Source organism: Ahaetulla prasina, chromosome 2, assembly GCF_028640845.1.
Source record: "Ahaetulla prasina isolate Xishuangbanna chromosome 2, ASM2864084v1, whole genome shotgun sequence".
Taxonomy (NCBI): Eukaryota; Metazoa; Chordata; class Lepidosauria; order Squamata; family Colubridae; genus Ahaetulla; species Ahaetulla prasina.
Genome location: NC_080540.1, coordinates 98,372,615 through 98,399,409, shown reverse-complemented (window position 1 = coordinate 98,399,409; position 26,795 = coordinate 98,372,615). Strand labels below are relative to the sequence as shown.

General features: G+C 40.3%; 1 protein-coding gene across 3 annotated transcripts in view; it reads left to right on the top strand.

Annotated features, from left to right (window-relative positions):
• ACSL6 (acyl-CoA synthetase long chain family member 6) overlaps window positions 1–26,795 on the top strand; it is a 105,179-nt gene that overhangs the window by 37,627 nt on the left and 40,757 nt on the right. For all 3 annotated transcript variants that reach the window (XM_058171398.1, XM_058171397.1, XM_058171396.1), the window contains exon 2: window positions 23,787–24,007. In XM_058171398.1, coding sequence (XP_058027381.1) covers window positions 23,813–24,007 — 195 coding nt within the window. In that variant the 5' untranslated portion in view covers window positions 23,787–23,812. The remainder of the gene's footprint in view (window positions 1–23,786; window positions 24,008–26,795) is intronic.

Below are 26,795 nucleotides of genomic sequence, written 5' to 3'. Positions count from 1 at the left end.
TGTGTTTTGCCTTCTTCATGTAGATAGACAAAGACAGAGCAAGGTGATCTTGAGCATTACTGTTACAATTGCTGTTTTGCACAGTTGAAAATCCTTGTTTCAGCTTTTCTATAGCATTTCCCCCTTTTTTCTCTTGGAGCATAAACGTTTGCTCACAGAAAGGTTGTTAAACCCGAAGAGTAGTAGCTGGTACAAGAAGAAAGAAAGAAAACAAACTGAAAAGGTTGTTTTTGGAGAAAATTTAGCTAGCGTACCTGGTACACATATTGAAATAAACAGGTGGGTCAGTAGGAATCCTTCTGTTGGGTCTTATTTAGGTAGGTCAGGCAGAAAACTCTATTGTATTGGACAGTGTGGCTTTTACTTTCTTTTTACTGTTTCTTTGTAAGCAAGAAAATAGACTTGATACGATCCTAAGATCAGCAAGCATTAGCAGTAAGTACCTTCAAATAAATGACCTGAACTAATTAATTGAAGTAAAGTGAACTCTTGATGCATTTCACCTATTTCTGACAAAGGAAATACATGGAAAAGAACCCAGAATTTCACAATAATTTACCAGCCGTTTGCCAGCCTCATGCTGGGAGAACTGCATGCATGTAATAAATTAAAGAAGTAATGCTGACTGAAATTATTGAAATTGTTACAGTAGTACAGAAGAAATTAGTATTAGTGTTATTCGTGGTACGCTAGAATAAACAGCAACAGTGCAATTTTTTTCCCTATAACATCTGTTGCTGTTGGTTGTGTTTTTTCCCCTCTAGCTGAACAGCATGGCTTTCTTGACCTATTTCCTTCTGTGTTTTATGTCTATGCACAAGATTAAATATTTTCAGCAGCGTTGAAGGCATCAGTGTAACTAGAATGGTGTCACTGGTGATACTGGTAACCAAATACCTTGATAATTGGACTTTTTTTTCCTTTTAACTCAGCAGATCAGTATCAGGCTGCAGCTTTTAAAGATCCTGTTGTAGTAGAACATTTAAGCAAACTGAAGCCTTCTGGCCCTGACCCCTTATACTTAGATATTTGGAGAGCAATAAACGCATTGTTGCCTAAACTGCAATCTAATCAAAGGCAGGTTAACCAACAGACTTAGTAAAGTGGGATAGTCTTTTTTACATTTTTGCAACCAAGTGACGTTTGACTTGACGTTATATGCAATACCCTAAACCATCAAGTCAGAAATGGGAATTTGAGACAGGTTCTTTCTTCCTGCTTGCATGCTGCCTACAAATTCAGATTCTTTACTCTCATAAAATCTGAGAGGTGACAGTAAAATGATGCAAATTTGAGGACATAACTTATCATGGATTCAGTTTGAAGAAGGAGCACAACACTGAGACCAAGCATTGTTGCATTATTGCAACAATCATTGGGCTCCTGCTTTACAAGAAAGAGGGACCCCAAACAATGGAAAAAGCAAAATTTGTATAGACGTTGAAAGCTACAAGGTGGCAAATCCTAGGGATCTGACCAGTTTACTGGCCAGTTTTGGGGAAGGTAGGCCAGTCCTTTTCTGTGTACCTGAGTTATTTCTATTGTTAGGCGAAGCAGCCAGATTTGTAGGGGCAACAGAGCTGGAGAAGACCATTGGTAATTGAGGTCGTGAGGCTGCTTGAATATGGACCTTGGAATTTTTCTAGTATGCAAATTCCTTGTGAGGAAAATTCCACTGGCCTGGACTATGAACTGGTGAGGAGGCTTCTATTCTTTGGTTTAGATGGGATCACAGGAGGCTTTGTTTGGGGGCAGGGAGGGTTTGGGTTTGAGGGAATGGAGTAGGCAGAGAGATGAACTGGGTTTGACCCCAGTCATGTCCAAAAGACTGGCAGGGGGAGAAGAATGCATCCTCCATTTATTAGATTCATTTTCTCCACCATACTTGGATATTTAATCTTGAAATCATTTTGAAGATCTTGGCATCAATATTTAACAGAGACTACTTTAAGGATCACAAGTGTTTAAATAGCACTGTTGGTAAGAAGATACATAACTTTACATAAATGTTTGACTCAAGAACCCCTACCACTCAAGACTGGTAGATCACCCTGTTTTATCAAAGCAGTGTCCCATTTTTCCCATTCTAAACTGACTTTTGGGAAACGCATCGTTAAAAATTGAGGAAGAAAGTGGTGATATTGAAAAACTGGATGAAAGTCACACTTTTGATTTTGGACCAGCTGATAGAGATGAAGATGAATTTTTAACATAGGCTGTGCCAGATGAGAAATATCATCCATTAGATGTAACTCAGTGGCAATATTTATAGCTACAACTTTTGTTAACATGGATGAGCAGCATTTTTAACTTGTGAAATACTAAGATACTAAAATAACAGGTTAACTCTTTTAAAACTAAAAAATATTACTAATTGTTATAGATATATGTTATCAGTGAATCAGTTTGGTATGTAATGTTAAGAAGTGGGTGGAATGAAGAATCAGAGATTCCTGCATTGCCTAGCCAATGAACGAGTATCTTAATAGCTACAGAAAGTGTGTCAATGGACATTAAATTATGATTTACACAACAAAATAATACTTATAATTTATTGGACTCCATTACAGCATTTTGATGTAAATGTAATAAGTGTAATGCTTCTTTAAAATGCTTGTTTTTAGAATGTTCTGAATGTTCTAACTTTTTGAAGAAAGTACTGGACTATATAAATGTGACTGTGCGACAAAAGCTAAATTTTTTAGAGAAAATATACTCTTAAATTACATACCTAGTTCATGGAATTTGACAATTGGACAACATAAATGTATTCTCTATGCCCTTACTATACTGTAGCTAAAAGACTGATATTGCAGCTTTGGAAAGATATATGTATAGTCGTATTTATTTAATGGATTGAAGAACTTGCTTTTTATGAGCAGATTACCACTCATCATCTATTATAGACATAAACTTTGTATGGCTTATTATAAAATATGGAACTCATCTATACAAAATATAGTAGGTTAAAACATAATTATATACATGTATTACAAATACATACATATTTCAAACATGTTTGCTTTAGATAATTGCAGATAGAATTGTAACTGTTTACTGTTGTAACAACTATATTCTACATTTTTATTTTAAAAACCTTTTTCTGTTGTATTTTTCACTTATTTTTAAACACATTACAATATTTGTTCCTTTTGTTTTTTTCCCCTCTTTTTCTATTATTATTATAAAAGTAATAAAAAGTAAATACAAAAAAGCAACATCCCATTCATAATCTCCTTCGCTGATAGCTTTTGGAAAGAACGGGGAATGGTCTTCCCAAATATCAGCCTTCTGCAGGAATCTGATTGGGCATGATGGCATTGGGAGGCTGTTGCACATTTCATTTCTCCAAGCAATTTTGTGGAACACGCAACAGAACTCAAAATATATTAGTAAGCATAGGTCTTTTTCTGTCTGTGTGAGATTGTAATATGGGATTTCTATTTTCATAAAAATCAATAGTTCTTTTATAGTCATTGTTTGTCATCCAAAGCAGCAATCTAAATACTTTCACTCAAGTTGGTGGAGCTATTGTGAACAGAATATGCAAATGTTTGCTGACATGCTTAAGGGGCGTGCATAAGCGCACAAACGTGCCTACCGTTCCTGTCCTATTGTTTTTCTTTTCTTCTTTCTATATATATGCTTATACCTCCTTATATTTACCCATATATGTTTATATACTATATAATCTTTTGTATGATTCCTACATATATTGTTGTGACAAAATAAATAAAATAAAAAAATAAAAATGCTAAACCATGGCTATTATAACTATGATTTGGTTAAAGAACGCCTGGTTCTACTGTACGTGTGGTCTGCTCAGGTCAAATGCCCATTCGGTAATAACTTGCATCATCAAGTGAGATGATGTAATAGGCATTGAGGTATGCACTTTGATGAGGAGTCTGGAGAGCTTCGTGGAGGTTGAAGTGATAGCTGTTTACTATTTCCAGAGTCTCAGACATCTTATTTTATCTTCCAGCAATAGTGAAAGAGAATTATCCCCCTTCAGTCCACATTTGTGGCACTTGTCCAGAATTCATGTGATCCTTGTGAAAAACAGAATATTGTTGTTATATTGAACATACTTGATCTCAGGTGGGACTTTCCTATTGTTAAATTTGCTTAAAATGGCAACCCTCATTTTCTACTAAACATTTTTCAAGGTATTATTTGAGCCAGAAGGAACTATAGAAAGAATTTGGAAGCAGCTATTATGTGGCAGTGTGCAGTACAAAATCATCAGCATAGTCATTTAATATGGACATTTCAGGAACATAAATCCCACAAATTGTGCATTTCAGCTGTATTTTGAACTTCCGTACGTTAATACAGGCTGACTGCCCTGTGACGTATTATAATTGTCCTATTTATCAGAGCTGCATAGCAATTATAAAAAAAGATTCTATGGTTGTGAAGGAATAAGAATAGCACCTGGACTGCATCCTTCTTGGGATTATGGGCACCCTCTTTGCTGCTGTTGTGTGCTGTCAGAAAACAGTGCAGCTGCATTAAAGGCTTGCAAAAAGGTGCTATGTTTGCATCCTTGTTGTCCCAAAACTCCTTTTGCCATAGAAACTGGAGCATCGAACAGTCCCAAGTTACACTTACTAATGATAGGTAGAAAGTTCTGGGAACAGCTCCATGCACTCTGGTTTTCTGTTGATATGTTGAAAGAAAGAATTTATACTTGTAGAAAGCAAAGGTACAACACATATCCAAATTGCCCAAGTAACTCTTAGATCATACAGTGATGTCTAAAGATTAAGGTAGATGCCTATTTAATATTTTAATATTTAATAGGCATAATTTATTCTGTTAATTACTCCCTTCTCTGAAACCACTCAATCACTTGGGGATAATTAGGATACTCTATTATATATAATTTATTTCCAACTGTTACAAATATTTCATTGGGCACAGTGGAATAGAATGGGCATTGGTCCTACCTGTATGCCCTTTCTCTGTCTGGTGGGACCGGCAGCCAGGCATGGGTAAGACTCCATCTGCTGACCAATGGGATCGAGTCTGCTAGTTGTTAAAGCATCTCCTCCTCCTGGTGCTTCCCAGCTTTCCGATGAGGATGATGTAGCAGAGTGATGCTCTGGGCTGCTAAGACAAGGTTACACCCCACCCCAAAACCTCGGAACACCAACCACTCCCTCAGAAACCCCTCGGGTACCAGGCGGCTAAAGGGTGAGGCTGGCTGCCGGTCCCACGAGAAAGGACATTCAGGTAGGACTAATGCCCATTCTCCTGCAGGGTGGGACTGGCAGCCAAGCATGGGACATACCAAAGCTAAGTCCTATCGGGAGGGACCCACCCAGTTCGAGGCTCCACTATCTTCATAAATGTGCTGGAGCACTCTGCGGCCAAAGGCCGCTTCCACCAACGCATAGGTGTCCAATTTATAATGACGGATGAAGGGGGTTGGTGATTTCCAAGTGGCAGCCCTACAAATCTCTTCCAAGGAAGCCTGGGTAGCCCAAGTGGCCCAAGTGGCCGCACTCCTGGTCGAATGGGCAGTAATGCACCGGGGGTAGGGGCAAGACCTGGGCCTGGTAAGCTTTAGCAATGCAAGCCTTAATCCATCTACTTATGGTAGAGGTAGAGATCTTGAGTCCCATGGTGGCAGGTTGAAAGGACACGAAGAGAGCCTCCATCCTCCTAAGAGAGGAGGTTCGTTTAAGGTAAATTCGGAGGGCTCTCTGGACATCGAGGGTATGCCACAAATGTTCCAGCCGGTGTACCAGATCTGGACAAAAATTAGGAAGAACCAATTCCTGTGACCTACGTAACAGGGAGTTAACCTTTGGAAGAAAGGTGGGATCTAAGAGAGAGAACAACCCTGTCCGAGTGAAAAACACAGAGGTCGGCCCTGGTAGAAAGGGCTGCCAGCTCTGAAATCCGGAGAGCCAATGTTATGGCTACCAAGAAGGCCACCGTATAGGATAAATATTTGAGACTACACTCCCGTAATGGTTCAAAGGGACCTTTGTAAGGGTATTCAGGACCCTTGTGAGGTCCCATGTGGGATATCGGTGGATGACTGAAGGGCAAAGATTAGCTGCCCCTTTAAGGAATTGGCGAATGAGAGGGAGGTGAGCTAAGGAACTCTGGAAGCCACAAGATAAAATAGAAGAAAGGGCAGCTACCTGTCGTCGTAGAGTATTAGGTGCCAGTCCGTGTTCGAAGCCATCTTGTAGAAAGGCCAGGATGTTTCCTGTGAAAGCGTCAGTTGGTGCTACATCCCTCTCTGAGCACCAGGTGCAGAATGTTCGCCAGGTAGAGTCGTAAATGCGAGTAGTGGAACTACGACACAATGACTGGATGGTGTCGATGACGCTGGTAGATGGTGTTTCCTCAGGAGGCTCCAGTCAAATGCCAGGTGGTCACTTGGAACCACTGAGGGTCTGGGTGGACTAGCTGCCTCTGGCTGAGCAATAACTTGGACTGGGGAAGCCTCCAGGGTGGCGCCACAGAAAGGGCCACCAGGTCCGCAAACCATGGACACCGGGGCCAGTGAGGGGCCAACAGGAGAAGCTCCGCCCATTCCTCCAATATCTTCCTGATGACCTTGGGAAGTATCGAAAGGGGAGGGAAGGCGTAAAGTAGGCCGGGGGGCCAAGGACTGCGCAGAGCATTCATGCCCTCCACTCCTGGTGTGGGAAACCTGGCGAAGAATCTGTCCACCTGGCATTGTCCTGAGTGGTGAACAGATCTACTGTCAGGGTTTTGAAGCAGCTCGTAAGCTCACTGAACAGGTCCGGGTGCAGGCGCCACTCCCCGTGGTCGACTGAAGCTCTGCTGAGCCAGTCGCCTGCACATTCGCCACCCCTGATATGTGAGAGGCCTGGATGGACCTCAGATAAGTCTCCACCCAGAGGCCCAGTTGAACAGCCTCCTGCATCAGGTGCTGTGAGTGGGTCCCCCCTAGGCGGTTTACATAGGTCTTCGTGGCCACATTGTCTGTCAGGATCAGAATGTCTTGGTTTTGGACTATGTCCTGAAATGATCAAAGGGCTAGGTGGATCGCCCCTAGATCTAGCCAATTTATGTTGTGGGTCAGGTCCTCTGGGGACCATTGACCCTGGGCCATACGTGACTCCAAATGGGCGCCCCAGCCATGAAGGCTGGCATCCGTCATTAGGACCAAGCGATGGGATTCCCTGTACTCCCGGCCCTTTGACAAAGCAGGGGAGATCCACCACTGTAGGGAGTTGTGAACGTGATGTGGAACCTGAACCAATAAAGATGATGTAGCTTTGCGGGCTTTTTGATATGGGAGCAGAAACCACTGCAGAGCCCTGCAGTGGAGGCGTGCCCAAGGCACGATGCTGATACAGGAGACCATTTTCCCCAGGAGTTGGGAAAGAACCTTCAAGGGAACCGGACATCCCGTCCTGACCTTTGATACCAGAGCATGTAAGCTGGATAGGCGCTCCTGGAAGAGATAGACCCAGCTCTCGACCGTATCTATGATATCCCCTAAATATTGGATCCGAGTGGTCGGATGCAAGTGACTTTTGGCCTTGTTGACTGAGAACCCGTGGGCTTCCAGTACCTGAAGTGTGGTGGACAAGTCTGCTCTCGCCAGAGTCTACGACCGGGATTGAATTAGATCATCAAGATAAAACTGGATCCTTATTGGAATTGCCCAGAGATGTGCTGTGAGAGAAGCCATCAATTTGGAGAAGACTCTGGAGGCTGAGGAGAGTCCGAATGGAAGGGCACAATATTGGTAGTGGTGACCCCTGTGGCAGAATCGGAGGAACCGTCTGTGGCCACATTGTCTGTCAGGATCAGAATGTCTTGGTTTTGGACTATGTCCTGAAATGATCAAAGGGCTAGGTGGATCGCCCCTAGATCTAGCCAATTTATGTTGTGGGTCAGGTCCTCTGGGGACCATTGACCCTGGGCCATACGTGACTCCAAATGGGCGCCCCAGCCATGAAGGCTGGCATCCGTCATTAGGACCAAGCGATGGGATTCCCTGTACTCCCGGCCCTTTGACAAAGCAGGGGAGATCCACCACTGTAGGGAGTTGTGAACGTGATGTGGAACCTGAACCAATAAAGATGATGTAGCTTTGCGGGCTTTTTGATATGGGAGCAGAAACCACTGCAGAGCCCTGCAGTGGAGGCGTGCCCAAGGCACGATGCTGATACAGGAGACCATTTTCCCCAGGAGTTGGGAAAGAACCTTCAAGGGAACCGGACATCCCGTCCTGACCTTTGATACCAGAGCATGTAAGCTGGATAGGCGCTCCTGGAAGAGATAGACCCAGCTCTCGACCGTATCTATGATATCCCCTAAATATTGGATCCGAGTGGTCGGATGCAAGTGACTTTTGGCCTTGTTGACTGAGAACCCGTGGGCTTCCAGTACCTGAAGTGTGGTGGACAAGTCTGCTCTCGCCAGAGTCTACGACCGGGATTGAATTAGATCATCAAGATAAAACTGGATCCTTATTGGAATTGCCCAGAGATGTGCTGTGAGAGAAGCCATCAATTTGGAGAAGACTCTGGAGGCTGAGGAGAGTCCGAATGGAAGGGCACAATATTGGTAGTGGTGACCCCTGTGGCAGAATCGGAGGAACCGTCTGTGGCCAGAAAGAATTGGGATGTGGAGATACGTCTCCGTCAGGTCCGCTGAGGTGAGGAAGTCACCCTCCCTGACACTCTCCAAGATGGTTTGGAGAGACTGTATCTTGAACCGCCTGTAAATGATGTGGCAGTTCAGAGCCTTGAGATCGAGAATTGCTCTCCACCCCCACCTCCCCGAGGACTTTGGAATGATGAACAGGCGGGAATAAAACCCATGTTCGTATTGGTCTCGTGGAACCAGCTGAATGGCCAGAATAGTGTGAAGGTGTTTTATGACCGATTCCATGAGAAGCCTCCTCGTCGGGTCGCAAGATAGAGGACACCTTACGAAGTGGCTCCGAGGGGTAGAGAGAAATTCCAGGGAGAGGCCAGACCTGACTGTGTCCCTGACCCAAGCATCCGTGGTGGAATACTCCCATTGGCTGACAAATAGAACCAGTCTGCCCCCAATGGGAGGAATGGATGTGTAGTCAGTGTGAGCGTCGGAATGGGTGACCCCTCCCGCCCCAAAAGGGCTGTTTGGAGGAGCCCCTCTGTCCCTGACCTCCCTGTCTATCTTGTCTACCCAGTCTGGGAGAAAAGGATCTCTCAGGTCTCGGTGGCATGAAGCCTGTCTCAGATGTCCTGAAGGGGTGAAAATAAGGAACTGACCTGATGTCTGAGCGGTGGGACACACTGGGGAGGATTTCTCATCCTCTGAGAAATCCTGCTCTCTGAAGTTACCTTTGCCTGTAACAGAAATCTGAGTGGGTGAATGTGCTTGGAAATCAGCAACTTGAGGATTGACTTGTTCATGAACTAGATGCTGACTGGCCTGTGAGTCTGCATATTCAGAGACTGGGTCCTCATCTGCATACTGGCAGCAATGCCTCTTTGGACAGCCGCTGCAGTCATATCTGCTATGCCTTCTGGGAATTGGAGCATGACCTTAGGTTCCTGTTGGCAACCCGAGGCAGTTGGGGTGAATGTGGCCGTAGCGGAATGACTAGATGGCCTATCTATTTGTGGGTCCGCAGGGACCACCACCACCTCTGGGTTAGGCAGAGGGTGAAACAAGTCAGAAGTGTTTTGCAGCTGGGAGGAGTCAACTGAGCCATCCGGTGATAAAGGGGCCATGGGTGCTTCAGAGACCTGCAGTGGAGGTTGGGCTGCAGGTAGATTCCTTAACTGCCCGCTTTATTGCTTTTTCCATGGTCTTCTGGCGTTGTAAAGCCTCCCTTTCTGAAGTTTTAGAAGCCCGCTTGTGGGGCTTTGCCTCTGTGGCCTGTGAAGCCTCTACCTTGGAAGGGGTTCTGATACCCGAGGGGCCTGGTACTGGGTGTGAGCTAGCCCAATTAGAGGGCTGTGGCTGCTGGGCCCTTTTACTAGCCCAGGTGGGTGGGATGGTGGCCATCTTGGATAGGTACTTGAAAGGCCTCTAATTCCTTGAAACGCCTCTAAACTGCACGTGGTCAAGACCTGAGCAAAATAACTCCCAATTGGAGGCAAGGAAGGCTGAAATGCTTCTAGGCAGGGGTGAAATGCTCCCGGTTTGGACCAGCTCGCCCGATCCAGTAGCGATGGCGGCTAGTGATTTGGAGAACTTGTAGCAAAAATCCCTGGCCCCACCCCCTGCCCTAGCTGAGCCACACCATCATCAGAGGGTTTTTTTTTAAACTTTTAAAAGCAGTTTTTCTTCAGCTGAAAACATGCCTTTAAAAAAAAAAGGCTTTGATGATCCCGCGGCTCAGCTGGGATCGTTAGAACCCTTTAAACTCTTTTTTTTTAACAACTTCTTCGGCCGAAGAGGTTGTAAATAAAAAGGTTTTAAAAGGCTCCTCTGGTGATCCCAGCTGAGTTCCTCATCACCAGAACCTTAAAAAAACATGTTTTCTACAAGCTCTTTAGCTGAAGAGTTTGTTAAAACAGTTATTTTAAGAGGTTCTGGGCTGCGATGAGGGAACTTCAACTGGGATCATCAGAGAAGCCTTTTAAAATCTTTTTTTCCTCTGGTGATCCCAGCTGAGTTGCCTGATAATCACAGGCTTTTAAAATCATTTTTAACAACCTTTTACAATAGTCCCCACCCATGCCCACCCAGTGCCCTGTCCCCACTTGCCTTATTGCTGCTCCTTTCGAGCTCGCAAAGCCATGCTTTACATCAGTTGCATCTGCTAGCAACTGAATCTGCCTGCCTGCAATCCATTTCCTCAGTGAGCAACTCAATCTGCCTGCTTTGCTGGCTGAGGAACTCTGGGAATTGAAGTCCACAAACCTTAAAGTTACTAAGGTTGGAGACTCCTGATCTAAAAAATATAAATAAAATAAAATAATAACATAAAATATTTGTGCAGCTTTCTGAGATTTGGTGTGTTTCTGTAGTGATTCACTCTAACTACATAAACACACAAAATCTCACAAAGCTGTATGTGGCATTTTGTGTGTGTGAGTCAGTTGTGTTGTGTTATCTTGTGTATGTGTAAAGTGTGAAAGTTGGTTTTTGAGCTTTTTGTGGCTGTGTGAAGTTCCTGCTTGCTTCCGGGGCCATTTTGGGTGAAGTGCAGCTGCTTTTATATTGTGTGTGAGTCAGTTGTGTTGTGTTGTATGTGTGTAAAGTGTGGAAGTTGGTTTTTGGTACCTCTTATTGTTTTCTATACTTTGTTTATTATTTTTATTATTTATTGTTATTGGCAACGCCCACCCAGTCATCTGACCACCAAGCCACGCCCACTAATTAAGCCACGCCTCACAGAACCGGTAGGGAAAATTTTTAGATTTCACCCCTGCTTCCAGGTAGAATAAAATGAGGCCTTCCCCTTTCGCTCTCACTGGGCCACAGGAGAGACAGTAAGTGGAGCCATGCGGCTGAATAGGAGCCGGAGGTGGCCAAATAATCGGAGCGGCCTTACCCGATTTGTGCCGCTCCCGAAGCTGGAACAATGATCCCAGGCTTGGTGCTCTGGCAGGCAATGTGGTCGGCTCTGCGGCTACTCGTTCCGGCAGGGGCAATAGGGACAGAGCCAAGGAGCGCCCGAATAGATCTGCTGCTGCAAGATCATGCCGCGGTGCAGCCTTCAGCAGAGTTCAGCAGCCGCCGATCATGCTGGCAGTGGGGAGATCTTAGATCGTCTCCTCTCCACACGGCGATTTTAACTGACCCCAGCGGTATCAGGCTGGGGCGCCCTTCACGCTGAGGGAGGAGCGCTTGACCAACAGCTGGAAGCCTCTACCCCGATGACAGCAGCCGCTGAGAAAGTGGTTTTGGGCTATCTCACCCTTCTCGCTAAAGGTTTTTGAAGGTTTTCTAAGGTTGACTAATTCAATTAGGGAAGCAGCAGCTCAGACAAAAAGTGTCTGTCCCAGTCAGATCGAGTCTGAAAGATGGGAAGCACCAGGAGGAGGAGGTGCTTAACAACTAGCAGACTCGATCCCATTGGTCAGCAGACGGAGTCTTACCCATGCCTGGCTGCCGGTCCCACCCTGCTGGAAAATTTCCCCAAACCATAATGAAGGTTATAAAAAAAAATTGTTCTTGAACGTATGACACATAGGCTTACATGTAAGGTTTGGGATGAGTACACTATTTATTTTTGAGCATTAATATTGAAGACTTGTTTTATCTTTACTGGGAATATTAGAAGGTTCAATAAATATGTTCCATGTGATAAGCCTTTAAAATGGAAGAAGGCTGAAAGTTAGCCTGCTAACCTCCTAATTAGTGAAGGGTAGCTTCCTGCTCTTTCTTCCTAGACTTTGCTGTGGTCCTCTACTTCTTAATTCTGAAAAATAATTTGTTTGTTTGAACTGTGTAAGTGTTAGATCCCTTCTTAACTTAGGAAAATAAGGACATAGTCATTTCCCATCCATTCTGGGATATAAATCAAAGTTAACTTTTGCAGGGATCTAGCCAAATAATATCTGCATCACTGGAATGAAGAGATAAAAATAATGATGGATTTTTTTAAAAAAACATGCTTTTAAAGTTTGCATTGATAGGGGTGTGTGTGTGTGTGTGTGAGAGAGAGAGAACACAATACTGTAATAATATGTAATGTATTTGTTTTTAGACTAATTTAGTTTTTACAGTGATTTATGTGTATATGTATGCAAGTTCATATGTGCTCTGATTTAAATTTATCCTACCAATTATTAGCAGAGCCTGAGCTTGAAAAGATCTTCTAGGATTACCTAATGATAAACACAATTTAGTTTGGTATTATTCTGGATTCTTTGTTACAATATGGATTAATATGTCTCCAGTGAAGAATATATTAGTTTGCTCAGTTATTCACATAGGCATCATTTGTTCAGGTATTTTTATTTCCTTTTTGTTGTATATTGACATAGGGGGAAGGAAGCCATATGAACTAAAGTAGTTTAAGCCTCTTTTGAAAAAAAAATCTGAATCATTTAATCCAGTTGCATTTTTATCTAGGACAAATGGAAGCTAGTTTGTTTTCTCAGTGTTTAGGAGCATTATATGTCAATGATTTTTCCCCTCTTCCATGAAAGCATTTAGAAATATGGTGGCAATGAACTAATCTTGCAATTAAAAGTAGGTTTCCTACTTTTTTAGGTGAGCAAGGAATCAGTCTTTTTTCCCTTTTTGTAAATCTGAGCACTCTTCTAAGTAACAGTCAAAGCTTCTAAGCTAGGAGACCTTGAGAGACATTACAAAAATCTAAGGTCAACAAACAATCCCTTATCCTGTTCCTCAGGCACTAATAGAGTGGTTTGCAGAAGATATTCTAAAAAGACCCTCAGGATATGGAACTCTCTTGTTAATGTATTTTGTAGTTTTATTGAATGAGGCATCTAAAGCCATGTAGGGTTCAGAAATTGAAGTCATATGGCTTGTTCAAGAACTAGGTCTCTAAATAAAATATTGTTCAGGTTCTTTTTTACCTGACCATGCTTATATCATTGTGTTATCTCTCAAATCTTGATATTGAGTTATTGCTTCAGGTATCTTAATTTTTTTTCTATTGAATGTTGCCTTCCACCCACATGATTAATTGGTTATACTCTAAAATAAAATAGGATGCTCAAGGCAAGTGTGAACAATCTTTTTTAAAGTGATCTATGAGGATGAAGAAAAAGAAACTTTAATCAGGCAAATGGAGGTATTTGAGGGCTGGAATTGAATTACTCTGAATGGACTGATTCCATTGCTTGACTATGAGTATATTCCTTCTGAAAGACTTCGAACACAACTCATTTGGTACTAAAAGCTAATTTACCACTGCATCTCATTAGTAACATATCTACCACGTACATCAATTCTTTCACATGTAATAATCAACTTTAATTTAGGCTATAGTAATTTACAGGTAGTTATCAAATTACGACCACAACTGAGTCCAAAATTTATGTTGCTAAGTGAGACAGTTGTTAAGGGAATGTTGCCCTATTTTACAATCTTACTTGCCAAAGTTGTTAAGTGAATCACTGCAGTTATTAAGTTAGTAACCTGTAGACTTTGCATATCAGAAAGTCAAAAAAGGTGATCACATGACCCTGGGACACTGCAACCATCATAAATATGAACCCATTGCTGAGCATCCAAATTTTTATCATGTGACCATGGGGATGCTGCAATGGCTGCAAGTGTGAACAACGGACATAAGTCACTTTTTTCAGTGCGGTTGTAACTTGGAATGGCGACTAAATGAATTGCTGTAAATCAAGGACTATCTATATTTGGGCTGCTTTTAATAACACTCTGTTATCTTCAGCTGGTACCTGGTGGATGCTGCAGGTCATGACACCAGTGTTTTAATAGCAGCACTAATTAGTATATTTCTGGACAGTTTACTGCTGCATCTGTTCCCTAAACCAGCTGCTTTATCTAGCAAATTACTTAAAATATTGCCCATGAATAGAGAAACCTGCTTCAGGCACTCTTTTTGTAGGTCTGTTTTTACTGTCAAGATTGCTTACTATAAGTTTATTTTATCAGCTCTATGAATTTGTCTAGTGATGTCAATCCATGAAACATATTAATGCTATCAAGGAACTGAATTATAAATACTCCTTTGAATAAAATTTGACTCTGATGGTGACATGAATGTGTAGTTTTCCTAGCAGTGTACAGAGGTGGATTGTCTTTACCACCTTCTGGTAAATTCCCCCCCCCCTTAATTTTCTAGACTTTCCCATATCCCTGGTGCTTTCCCACCAAAGCACTAATTAGCTCTGACCCTTTTGGGGATTATGTAAGGTCATATAAGTGCTGCCATTTGCTATAACATAGGAGATTTTAAAAAGTTTGTATCAGTCTTTCTTGAAATCGTACCAAAGTTATTCTGATTTCACCACACAATACTTCTACTCACTCTTAAGTATCAATAGACATTTTCAAGAGCCCATATTAATGCCTTGCCATCAGCAGTACTGGATGGCAGATTTAATAAACTTCCAATGCCTATGTATGATAAATGAAAGTAAACCTATAGAACACAATACTTTTGCACTGTGAATTTTGGTCTAATCAAAGACTTTTGCCTTTAGTTAATTTTTTTCCAAACCATTATGATGGTTTCCACCAAATCAACATATGAGGTAGAAATTCTAGGGTTAATTATGCAGTCACAATATTTTGGATCCTCACAGTAAAGTCCTTGCTCTGGCATAAAATCAAGTGCTTAACCATATATGTATGGTAAATTCTAGATTGCATAGGCATAAAATAATAGTTGCTTTACAGAAACTCTGGTACAAAGAATATTGCAAAGTTTTGTTCTTGTTATTCAGAAAACAAAGTTTAGAAGTTTGTTTGGGTGAGTCGTAAACATTACTGTGAAACTACCATGTTTTCTTGCTGTCATTAAAATAAAATTATTGATGGTAGCTTTGAACTGATTTCCATAATTGTACTTTGTTGATAAATCTAGAGCAGTCTTTTTTAGCTAGGAATCTTCTAAACATATTGGACCATGCCTCACATGTTAAGAAGCACAGACTATATTTGAACATATCTGGAAAGTTGGGTGACTAACTACAACTTTTATTTATTTATTTATTTATTTATTTATTTATTTATTTATTTATTTATTTATTTATTTATTTATTCACATTTTTATACCGCCCTATCTCCCGAAGGACTCAGGGCGGTTTACAGCCAGATAAAAAACATACATATAAATACAGAATAAAACATCAATTAAAAAACTTATTAAATAAGGCTGAATATTTAAAATAGCAATAAAAGTAATAAAAACCCCAATTAAAACCAAATTCAAAATTTAAAATTCTAGTCCAGTCCTGCGCAAATAAAGAGATGTGTCTTAAGTTCGCGGCGAAAGGTTCGAAGGTCAGGAAGTTGGCGAAGTCCTGGGGGAAGTTTGTTCCAGAGGGTGGGAGCCCCCACAGAAAAGGCCCTTCCCCTGGGTGTCGCCAGTCGGCACTGCCTGGCCGACGGCACCCTGAGGAATCCTTCCCTGTGAGAGCGCACGGGTCGGTGAGAGGCAATCGGTGGCAGCAGACGGTCCCGTAAGTAACCCGGCCCTATGCCATGGAGCGCTTTGAAGATAGTTACCAAAACCTTGAAGCACACCCGGAAGGCCACAGGTAGCCAGTGCAGTCTGCGCAGGAGAGGTGTCACATGGGAGCCACGAGGGGCTCCCTCTATCACCCGCGCAGCCGCATTCTGGACCAACTGGAGCCTCCGGGTGCTCCTGAAGATAGTTACTAGTTACTAGTTACTAACTTACTAGTATTTGGCATTGGAAAACAGAAAGATTGACAATCAAGCCACACAATAAGACTAGAGGAATGAATATGAATATAAACTTTATTATGGTCATCAACTAGCAATAGACATACAATAAATTAAAAATAATATTGACATCAATTGTGAATAATAACATCCCTGTTATGAAAATACATGATCACAAACCATTAGGGTCAACTCCCTAATTTACATGAGTGGAGAGCAGATAATTAAATATATTTTTTCAAAAATCATTACAGATATCTCCAAAAAATTGGCACAAGTTGACATCTATAATTCTGATAGACTAGACTAGAGGACTATATTTACATTTGGTAAATTGCAAGTTGTATAGGCTTCATATTAAATGAAGTCACTTTCCAAATTGCCCCGTGAGAAGTGAGTAAGATTGGATCCAAGTACAGCTACATTAGATTTGTATTTTCCCCTACTCAAATAGCAGGTGTAAACTATAAAAAAATCAATTTACAGATGCAGAGGGGGGTGATTAAAAGTTTAATCACATCCCATTTCTGAAAAGTTTCTCAAGCAAGCATCTTACTATCCTTGTTGTTTGAGATATCTTGCAAATGTGATTACAGGATGTATCCTACACAGTCTTTCTCAAAAACAACTCTGTGGGTGCTTCTGAACACAAAGGGTTGCTGCCATAGTAACAGGGTGTTACTTAGCAAGCTTCCACTTTGCTTGGCCAAAGGGGAGTTTTGAATATAGAAGGGAGGCACAGTCAATGCTGCCAGAATATGAATGGCTGCTTGTAGCAGTAGAAGACTGATAGGCTGCAAAAGAAATTTGAATCTTGAAGTAATTGAAAAAGTTCTTGTGTTAGCCAGCCAAAGCAGTTACAGCTACAACGGGAACAGAAAACTAAGAAAGAGAGAAAGTCTGGATAGCCAAGATGTACCAAGATCGGAAAAACTCTGAAGTGGCCATGTGAAACCAGGTCCCCAAAAGAATCAGTAGAGCTTGAAGGGCAATTAAAAGGACAGTGTGGAAAGTTATGACATGTCCTTGGTCCGATAGTGCTGTTGATTTCTAGGTTAAAGTCCACAATGACACTGTAAAAAAGATGCAGCTCCACCAGGACCTCTCTTAATGTAGGCTTCTTAGATAGGTTAAGTATATTAGCAAAGAGATAGTGAGGATTGTTGACCTTTGCTGCCAAAAGTGATATATTATAAAGTGTTATATTATAAAGCTGCCAGGACTGGATTTGTCTTCCTTTCAAGCAATTGTACATGACTGCTATTTTACAGTTAAGCGAGGTAAGTGCATATTAATGCTGTGCAACTTCTTTATTTTTCTATTTTGGAAAATTCTTTTGGATTTTTTGCAAATAATTGTGATGATTTTTTTTAAATAAAGAAGCAGAAAAGTTGCTTCCTCACCACTGCTTGATTGCCTATACTTACCAAGTAGCAATGCTATTTTCAGTGTATGTAAACCCTCACTTTTGTTGTATTGGCTACTGAAGCAAGATTGGAGCTGAAGTGTTAAGAAATAAAATTGCTACTTTGAACAATCTTCTATTCACCCCTTGCTGTAGAATTTGAATATTGTTGGCCTTAATGATGGGGTGAGAAAATGAAAATTGGGAATTTCCGAAAGGTGCACTCTTGGAACCACAAACATACATGTATTTTATTCTTTGTAAATCCAAGCAAGATTTATTTTCTTCCTTGAAATACGTTTTGGTGCTGTCTGTGTATTTTTACTCTTGTGATCCCTACCGTATAATTTGTTAGAGAAAAGCTTTGTTCTTTTGTTGGTGGTTTGTAATTTGGCTGAAAGAAACAAAATAGTTTTGTGTGACCCAAAAGAAACAAAGAGAAACATTGTTATGTACAAGCTGAGCGATTGAATTTCATTGGGGAAAAAGGTTAAATCTTTACTTTCACCTGCTTTTCCATAATTCTCAAAGTTCACTATTTTTGACAAAGAAAAATGGGACACCATCAAATCATTAGCCATCCATAAAAGATTTAATTTAGCCTTGCTCCCAAGAGGTATTTGTTCATCTATATCTTTTCTGCTACTCAGAAAAGACATACCCAAGTATGTCTCCGTAGTTAAAGGACCTAGTCTGCTGGTTGCACAACAGAATAGAGAATTTTTTGACCTATTATCTCCCAAACTGTGCAGAATGACGGGAAAATTCCTTGGATTCTTGCTTTTAAAGTTCAGCATGGTGAAAGACACTGGAGACTGCATTTATTTCTTTGCTAAGGAGATCTTTCATGACAGCTAATTCATTATTAATATTTGCAGTTTGACACCTTTGTATTGTGTGTAGTAAAAATGCCCTGGACTAGGTGTCCCTTGTTAATATTTCTCAGATGGGTCTAAGACAACTCGGCATGGCCAGCTCACTGCTGCCAGCTCTCCATTACCAAGTTGCCTCTGCTAACTCACTGCCGCCAAGTTGCCACAGAAAAACTCAACACGGCCAATTCACCTTGGGGACAACTTGTTGTGGGTGGCCAGAGAGAACCAGGCAGGTAGGTAAGCCAGGGTGGGCAGAATGCAGAGCAGTGATGGAAAACGCAGAGACCAAGGCTTCCCATTTTCACATCCCCCACTGCTACTGCTGCTGCTGCTGGCCTGCCAAGGTCTAGGCTGTTCGGAGTTCAGGCCATTCCGCAGTGGATGGAATGGGTGGTAAGGAGGCGGCTGATGCATCTCATTTTCATATCGTCTTCCTCTGCCACTGGGTGTGAAAATGGGATGCACCACCACCTCCCCACTGTGCCACCCCACCCACTGGAACTGCTATTAAATGGTGCAAACACTGCCACACCAAACTGCCTGAACTCTGAATGGCTCAGAGCTTGGCGAGGTAGTGGCAGCAGTGGGGTGTGTGAAAATGGGAAGCCTCCAGCTGCTGCGGCTTCTATGCATTCTGCCCACCTGCTCGCTCACTCACCCAGCTCTTCTTCCAGCCACCCATAGTGTGTTGTCCCCATGGCAAATTGGCTGTATTGAGTTGTCCTGCAACCACTTGGCAGTGGTCAGTTGGCAGAGGTGACTTGGTGGTGGTGAGCTGGTGAACTGGCTGCGCCGAGTTGTCCCATTCCATCTCAGATATGGGAATACCTGTTCCTCATCAAAGGTCTTGATTCATACCATGTTTTTGGATTTGGTTGGGGAGAGATCTACCTTGTTGTTCCACTATTAAATGAAGAGTTTTTGGTTGTTTCACAAGGCAGGGCCTTCCTTCTCTGGACCAGTCCCCGAAATTGCCCTCCAGCAAGAAAGTATGGTATTTTACTACCTCATCCATCAGGCATATTTATATGTGCTTAGTGGCCGCTTTTAGAAATGTAATGAGATCTGTCTTTTATACTGTAGTCCCTCTGCTGGTGTATTATTATATGAATAATAACAATTATTTCTTAAGCCATTTTAACAAAAAATGTACCACATGACATTTGATCACCCTCTATAAATGCAATTCATTCTTAACAAAGTGACCCACATTCCTTAAGGAGGATTAAATCAAAAAGGATAAGAATTAGAGTAATTTACTTTCCTTGGTTAATTAAAAAAAAATGAAGAATAACCAAGAATTTTTTTTAGAATTATTAGTCCAGTAGTAGGGAAAGAAAGAGGGTGGAAGGAAGTGATATGTTGCAATTAAAATATAAGCAAAGAAAAAGCCCCCCCCCAACATTTGCTGGAATTTAGCTTGTAAAGAAATAAAACAGAGAAATTAAAGAGTGATTTATTGAAGTGATGGTCATAAGTGAAACTTCTGAGACATGACAACTGCTGTCTTTGGAACTCCTTTCTGCTTCTTAATTTCTCTATGATAACCATCAAAAGTTAGGTTTACCAAATTTACCATTCATTTCTGAAATATATTTAATTGTATCATAATTTAAACCATAGGGCTATGGTTCAGCCCAGAGAAATGACTTCATCCGTACTTCGGTTATTATATATCCAGGGGTGTCAAACTCAAGGCCCGGGGGCCAGATCTGGCCAGTGTGGTGCTTAGATCTAGCCCATGGGGCTGCCATGGGGCTAGCAAAGGACTCGCCCGCTGTGCCTCTGCCAGCGAAAACGGAGCTCGGGGCGCTCGTATGCCCCCCTGAGCTCTGTTTTCACTGGCAGAGGGCGGCAGGAGGCCGTAATGGCTGAAAACAGAGCTCAGGAGCCCGTTTTAGCTGGCAGAGCACTTGGGCCACCACAGACACCCCTGACACGAGTGATGTCGAGCTGCTGATGCTCACCCTGGCCCCCAAGGTCAAACACAACCCTGATGTGACCCTCAATGAAATCGAGTTTGATACCCCTGGTATATATCTTTTTAATTTTCACTTATGTATAGAGAAATAGTAAGTTTGTTGTAGTATGTTTCGAGAGAAGCCATACTTTTCATATGCTTGTTACAGTATTAGCATAAATAACGTTTATTTCTCTGCTGTTACCTCATTCATTTATTTACAGGTACCGTGTTTCCCCGAAAATAAGACCCTTTTATTTTTTTGAATCCTAAAATATGCCTTATTTTGGGGGAGGTCTTATTATTTTGGGGTGTGTGGAGCAAGATGGGGCTCCTCTTGCCATCTTACCTGATTTCCAGCTCTGCGTTTAAATATTTTTGGGGAGGGATTATTTTCGGAGGAGGATTATTTTAGCACATGCGCTCAAAAGCACGATTGGGTTTATCATCAGGGAATGTCTTATTTTTGGGGAAACATGGGTATATATCATCTTTATTATTCACTGCTTCAGTATGTCAGCCATTAATTATTATAAGTAAAAATTCTAATTGATGAAATCCAACAGTAATAATATAACAATATAACATCAAAGTACAATATAAATTCTATAAATGAGAGCAATACATTGCATTATATGATTTCTCAGTTGAAAATAAACTATTAGGAAACAAAGGCTTGAGTATAGAAATGAGAGGGAAGACTCCAAATATCTGGTGCATCCTGCAGAAAGCTCTTGCCCTATTCATTTCCAACAGGTATCTTCCCAGGTAGCACCTGCAATAAAACTTTGGAGGTCCATGCTTGTAATATATGGAGAAAGCTGCTCCTTCAAACAGATAGGCTTATATCTCCAAGCTGTTTAAGGATTCGTGTTAGGCTTCAACTAGTGGAGAAGACTGCAACCCAAAAGGCACGTTTAACAGAAGCCACAAACTGCTGATAAGTAGTATTGATGTTCTCTAATTGCAAGAAAACTATGCAAATGCAGTAATAGGAAAGTGGAGCCTAGCATGTAGGAAGGTGGAGCTTAGCATGATGGAAAGAATGCAATGATGATGTTGACACACATCTGTGAGGTTCAATCTACTCCATCAGAAGATTAGGACCTATGTTGGATAGGTTCTTCTTGGCAGTCATAAAGACAGACAGGATGAGTAGTACCTATTACAATATGTTCATGGTTTGTGATGCCTTGTTAATTTTTTTCTCTTTCTCTATTCAACTCAAAAGAAGCACAGCAGCAGAAAGTTCAATTCATTTTAGATTTAACAAAGATGTATACGCTGTGTTTCCTAATCTAAAGATTTTAAACATAAGGACATCACAGAAGTATATAATAAAAAATTTGACCAAATTACTTGACAAACTTTGTTGTTTCCTTTTTTCAAGGAATCATTTCAAAAACTGAAAATAAACATATATCAACTATCCTCGGTACAAAGTTCTGTAGTTATTCTCACATTGAAGTCTACATATTTAGTATGCAGTCTAGGAAAACTGTCATATCTTGTCATCATTTTGCAGTATTTTTTTACCAGGATTTAATATTCAAAATGAAAAAATCACATTACATAGACCATGGCATCAAAGAAATGAATTTGTTTTGACAGCATCTTTTCTTAGTAAGAGTTTGTTGTCACAGGAGAGGTGTTACCACACATACACAATAATCTAGAGTGAGTATATACATTATTTTAATCAGAAAGACTGGCAATTGTACGCTAGGTATTGGAAAGAAAAAGAGATGCTGACTATTAAAGAATGAACTTTAAAATTTACTGAACTAGCAGAGATGGTGAAATTAAAAGCATTGATTAGAGATGGATTAGAAAATTTATAAGAGGTTGGAAGCATTTGTGGACTTTCTGCTCATTAAATACAATAATTGATGCTAAACAGAGGGCTTCAGAAATTAGTTTTATTCTTGGGGTTACCTGTTGACTGTTTTATATACAGTGAATAGATAATAGTGTCATTGGATTGTTAGATAAATAGATTTCCACATAAGTGATTTTTTAATGAAACATAGTACGGTATTTTTATTAAACATAAATGAGATACTTTCTAATTACTTGTAGACCTGTTATATAAGGGGGGAGAATGTACCAGATCTATCAGACATATTTTTTGGCATTCAACTAGGGTGGACAATTTATATTTAACCTTAGTGCTAATAATATATTTGTTATTTGTTATATTTTGTACACATGGTTTTTATATTGTCATTGTTTGATGTTCGTTTTTTCTTCCTTTTTCTTTTTCCCCAATTTTGTACTATTTTAAATTTGGACATAAATAAAAAAAAAGACTGGCAATTAAGTGGCAAATGTCCTATTTCTTTCTTTTCTTGGAAATACTGTGAAGCAGAATATATTCTGGGAATTAGAATTTCATTGACTAGACTGCTGCAATGTGCACGAAAAATACAATTGTTTCAAATGGCAGAAGCCCGTGTGCTAGTGTGTAAGGACCACTTCAACCTTGTGACCCTTATTGTAGTCATTGTATGAACTCCATGATAGGACTGTTCCACGGGGCTTTTGAAGTATAGTGCTGTATTGCCATGATTGATTATACTGGTGCATGTGATTGTTACTTCATTGCTTTTATTGATTGGCAGTTGTAATTATATATCTGTTTTATATTTATGTATATCAACACAGCTTGCTCCAGATTTAGTAGTGTACATGTGCAATAAATAAATAAATAAACAAACAAACAAACAAACAAACAAACAAGACTCTCACTTCACAGTGGCTTCAAACCTCATAGGAAGTGTTTGAAAGAACCAATCATAGAACACAGAACACTCACAACTTTTGGAGGCAAACTGTTCCACTAGTAGTTGATTGTTCTCCCTGTCAGGAAATTTCTCCTTAGTTCTAGGTTTCTTCTCTCCTTGGTTAGCTTCCATCAATTGCTTCTTGTCTTGTCAGAATAGAAAGTTGTATCCCTATTTTGAAAGTTTCTGTAGAAAATCTATGTAATCACTAAGAGTCAACACCAACTTGATGGCAAATTTAAAATTATCATTTTAAAAGTAATGTTTAGGTCCGCCCCATGGCTTCTGGTTAACTAATTTAAGTCTGGGAACATTTTAACAATTGCACTGTAATTTATCGTGCTGAGATTGTAAATTGAATTTTGGCCTTCAAACTTACGAAGCATTCTTCTTTCTCTGCTCTGTAATTGTTAGACCTTGTCAACTTAATTCCATTATTTCTTCTCTGGATCCTGCAGAGGTGGCCATTTCAGTCTTTGAAAAGATGCAAGTACAAGAGATTCTAAGGAATTTACGCCTTCCAGAATTTGAAGATTTCAGCCAGTTTTTCCGAAGCCTGCCAGCTTCTACTTTGGTGGGCATTGGTGCCTTTGCAGCTATCATTGCGTATTGGCTTGTCAACCGTCCCAAAGCGGTAAAACCACCATGTGATCTCCTAATGCAATCAGAAGAAATTGAGGTGAGGATTATCTTGATAGAATTACATTTTATAACATGCCTTTTCTCAGCAGTGTTTTTTTATTAGCAGATGCTGTTCTGTTTATTGCATTGATCTTTTGACAATACCCATAAGTAGATTTGTAAATATTCTGGCCTATCCATCTAATAATTAGGACAATGGCTGACCCAGAGAGGCTTTTCTGGACCTTAGTTGCGAGAGATATGCTGTTCTACAAGATGTGAAGTTCATGTTTAGGTACATGAAAAGAGTCTGCAACTGATTCCTAGTATGCGTTTTATAGGATGTATTCTTTGTGCGATGATGCATTTGTCTGTTTAATAGATGACTTGATTCTTTAGTCAAACATTGTCTTAGCAAGATTTTCAGGGGAAAAACTTGTCAGGAGAAGAATGAGGTTAGCTCTGTGGAACTATATGAGTTAAGGTTATGTCCCTTATTATCTGCTTATTAGAAGAAATCATATTAGTGAATATGGTAATCCAAATAATACTTCAGCATTTAATTAGCTTGGGTGTTGGTTAACGATCCAGTTTATTATAGCAAAATATGGTGAATTGAAACCTGATTCCGAAAGAAAAAAAACCTTTGAAGAAGATATTCTTTGAAAAAGATGGCACATATTAATGACGTTTTTACTGGCTAGATTTCCTGAATAACATGGATGATGCAATCAATTCTCTTAAAAAAATTTTTTTGTTATTTATTTGTTTGAAATATGCTGTGTAATCCTTGGAGGCATATTTGTAAAAGCACAGACAAAACAAAGTAATTAAGCTATTGAGATTCCTTTTATAGTATCTGAGAATCTTATTGCCTCATTTCATTCAGGTATTTCATTTACTATGGACATGGTACACATACATTATTTGATTGTGCTTGGGAGGATTAACTTGGTTATTCAAAAATGGTATTTTCAGATGTTCCTTGCCCGTGAAGTAATGAAGTAATTGTAGTTTTTATGTTGTTGAGCTATTGCTGTATTAATTGGGTTTTTTAATCCAGGATATATCTGGCATTTTTCTTGAGGAAAAACATTAAGCATTCATAAGATGGAGATGGCTCAACTAGAAAGGACAATTTAGCAAGAAGAACAAAACTGTATATAGATTTAAAACAATAAAAACCAGTTTAATATATCATTTTTCATCTCAGCAATCAAATTAATATTTATTTGCTTTCTGCCTTTCCTCCAGGAATTCATGACAGTTTATCTTAAATTCCTGGATCTTATTATATTTCTCCTCATTTTATTCCCACACTGAGAGATTGGTTGGGCTGAGAGTAACTGGCTACATTCACCTAGAGAGTTTTGTGTTTGAGTGGCAGTTTGAACCCAGGTTTTTCTGTCCTCAGTTCTTAACTACGGCATTGCACTATAGGGTATATCCTTATATGTTTTAATTATAAATTATAAAGGCATCTTCTTTATTTTAGTGCCACTATTAGTGAAGTGCAAAATATTTCAAATTTGAATAGTACAAATTTGAAATGACCCAAATTCAGTCATTTTGAAGGAATTGTTTTGAGTTCTAAACGTTCATTTGCATTCAAAATGGCCTTCTGGAAGTGTTTTAAGCTTGGCATTGTTTTCAACACAAATCAACTGATTCAAATTCAAAAAAGGCATTTCCAGTTTGAAAAGTTTCACATTTTGTACACTCTTTAATAGTCACCTAAGTTGATTGGCCATTTTAAAAACCAGTGGTGGGATTCAAGTAATTTAACAACCGGTTCTCTGCCATAATGATTTCTTCCAACAACCAGTTTGCCAAACTACTCAGAAAGTTAACAACTGGTTCTCCCGAAGTGGTGCGAACTGGCTGAATCTCACCACTGGCTAGACCACAGAGGTTTTGTCTATAACAACAACTTTTCTGGACATCTTCTTCTTCTATAGTCATATTTGACTTTCTTTTAAGCTTAAAATTTCAAATTGTTTGATACTGGATTTCTTTATTTCCGTGTATATTTCATATCTGCAGTTGTTTCTTGCAGGAATATTGTACAATTTTTAAATGACAAGTATCTGAAGGGATAACATTCATTTTTAGAAGCACTATTCAAATTCTGGACACTCCACTGAAATTCTTTTGCATTCCTTATTAATTTTTTGCACATTTAATACTTGCAACCATATTATATTTATTAAGTCATATTTGAATTTAAGTTTCTTAATAGTATTAGAATTCCACCTTTTGAACATTTGAGTTTATCTGGAGATTTCCATCAGTTATTGATATTGTTGGAAGAAATATCCATCTGGGTTCAGTTCCAAGTGGGGACAAAGACACTGGAAACATGGAGACTGCTTGGAAAGATGGTTTAATGGTGGTCAGGATCACATGGCTTGAGATCCTGAACAGAAAAGGGGCCGAGATCCTGTGTGCTCCCTGGCTTTATGCTTTTTCTGAGCTTTGACCTTTCTGGGGCACAGGAAGAGTATCCTGATTGGCTGTCAGACTCCCAGGGGGTGGGAGTCTTAGCTAACATTGTAGGTTGTCCCTCAAGCTTGCCTGAGTCTTGCTGGCTGATGTAATCTTCCCAGGTGCCATGTGGTGAGATGGGTAGAGGCTAATCCTATCATGTCCTGAGGGCCATGTCTTAATCCCATCACCCTGGAGCTGAAGGTCTTCTGTGTTGTAGATAAGATGTCTTTTGTCTTTCTGGGGCTATTAACAAAGGTGGGGGCCGCTTTCCAAGAGCATGTTTCTCCTTTTCTCATCCAGGAAGGTATAATATTCTGCTTTTTAAAATATTTCCTAGAATATTTCATTCTTCTAGGAGG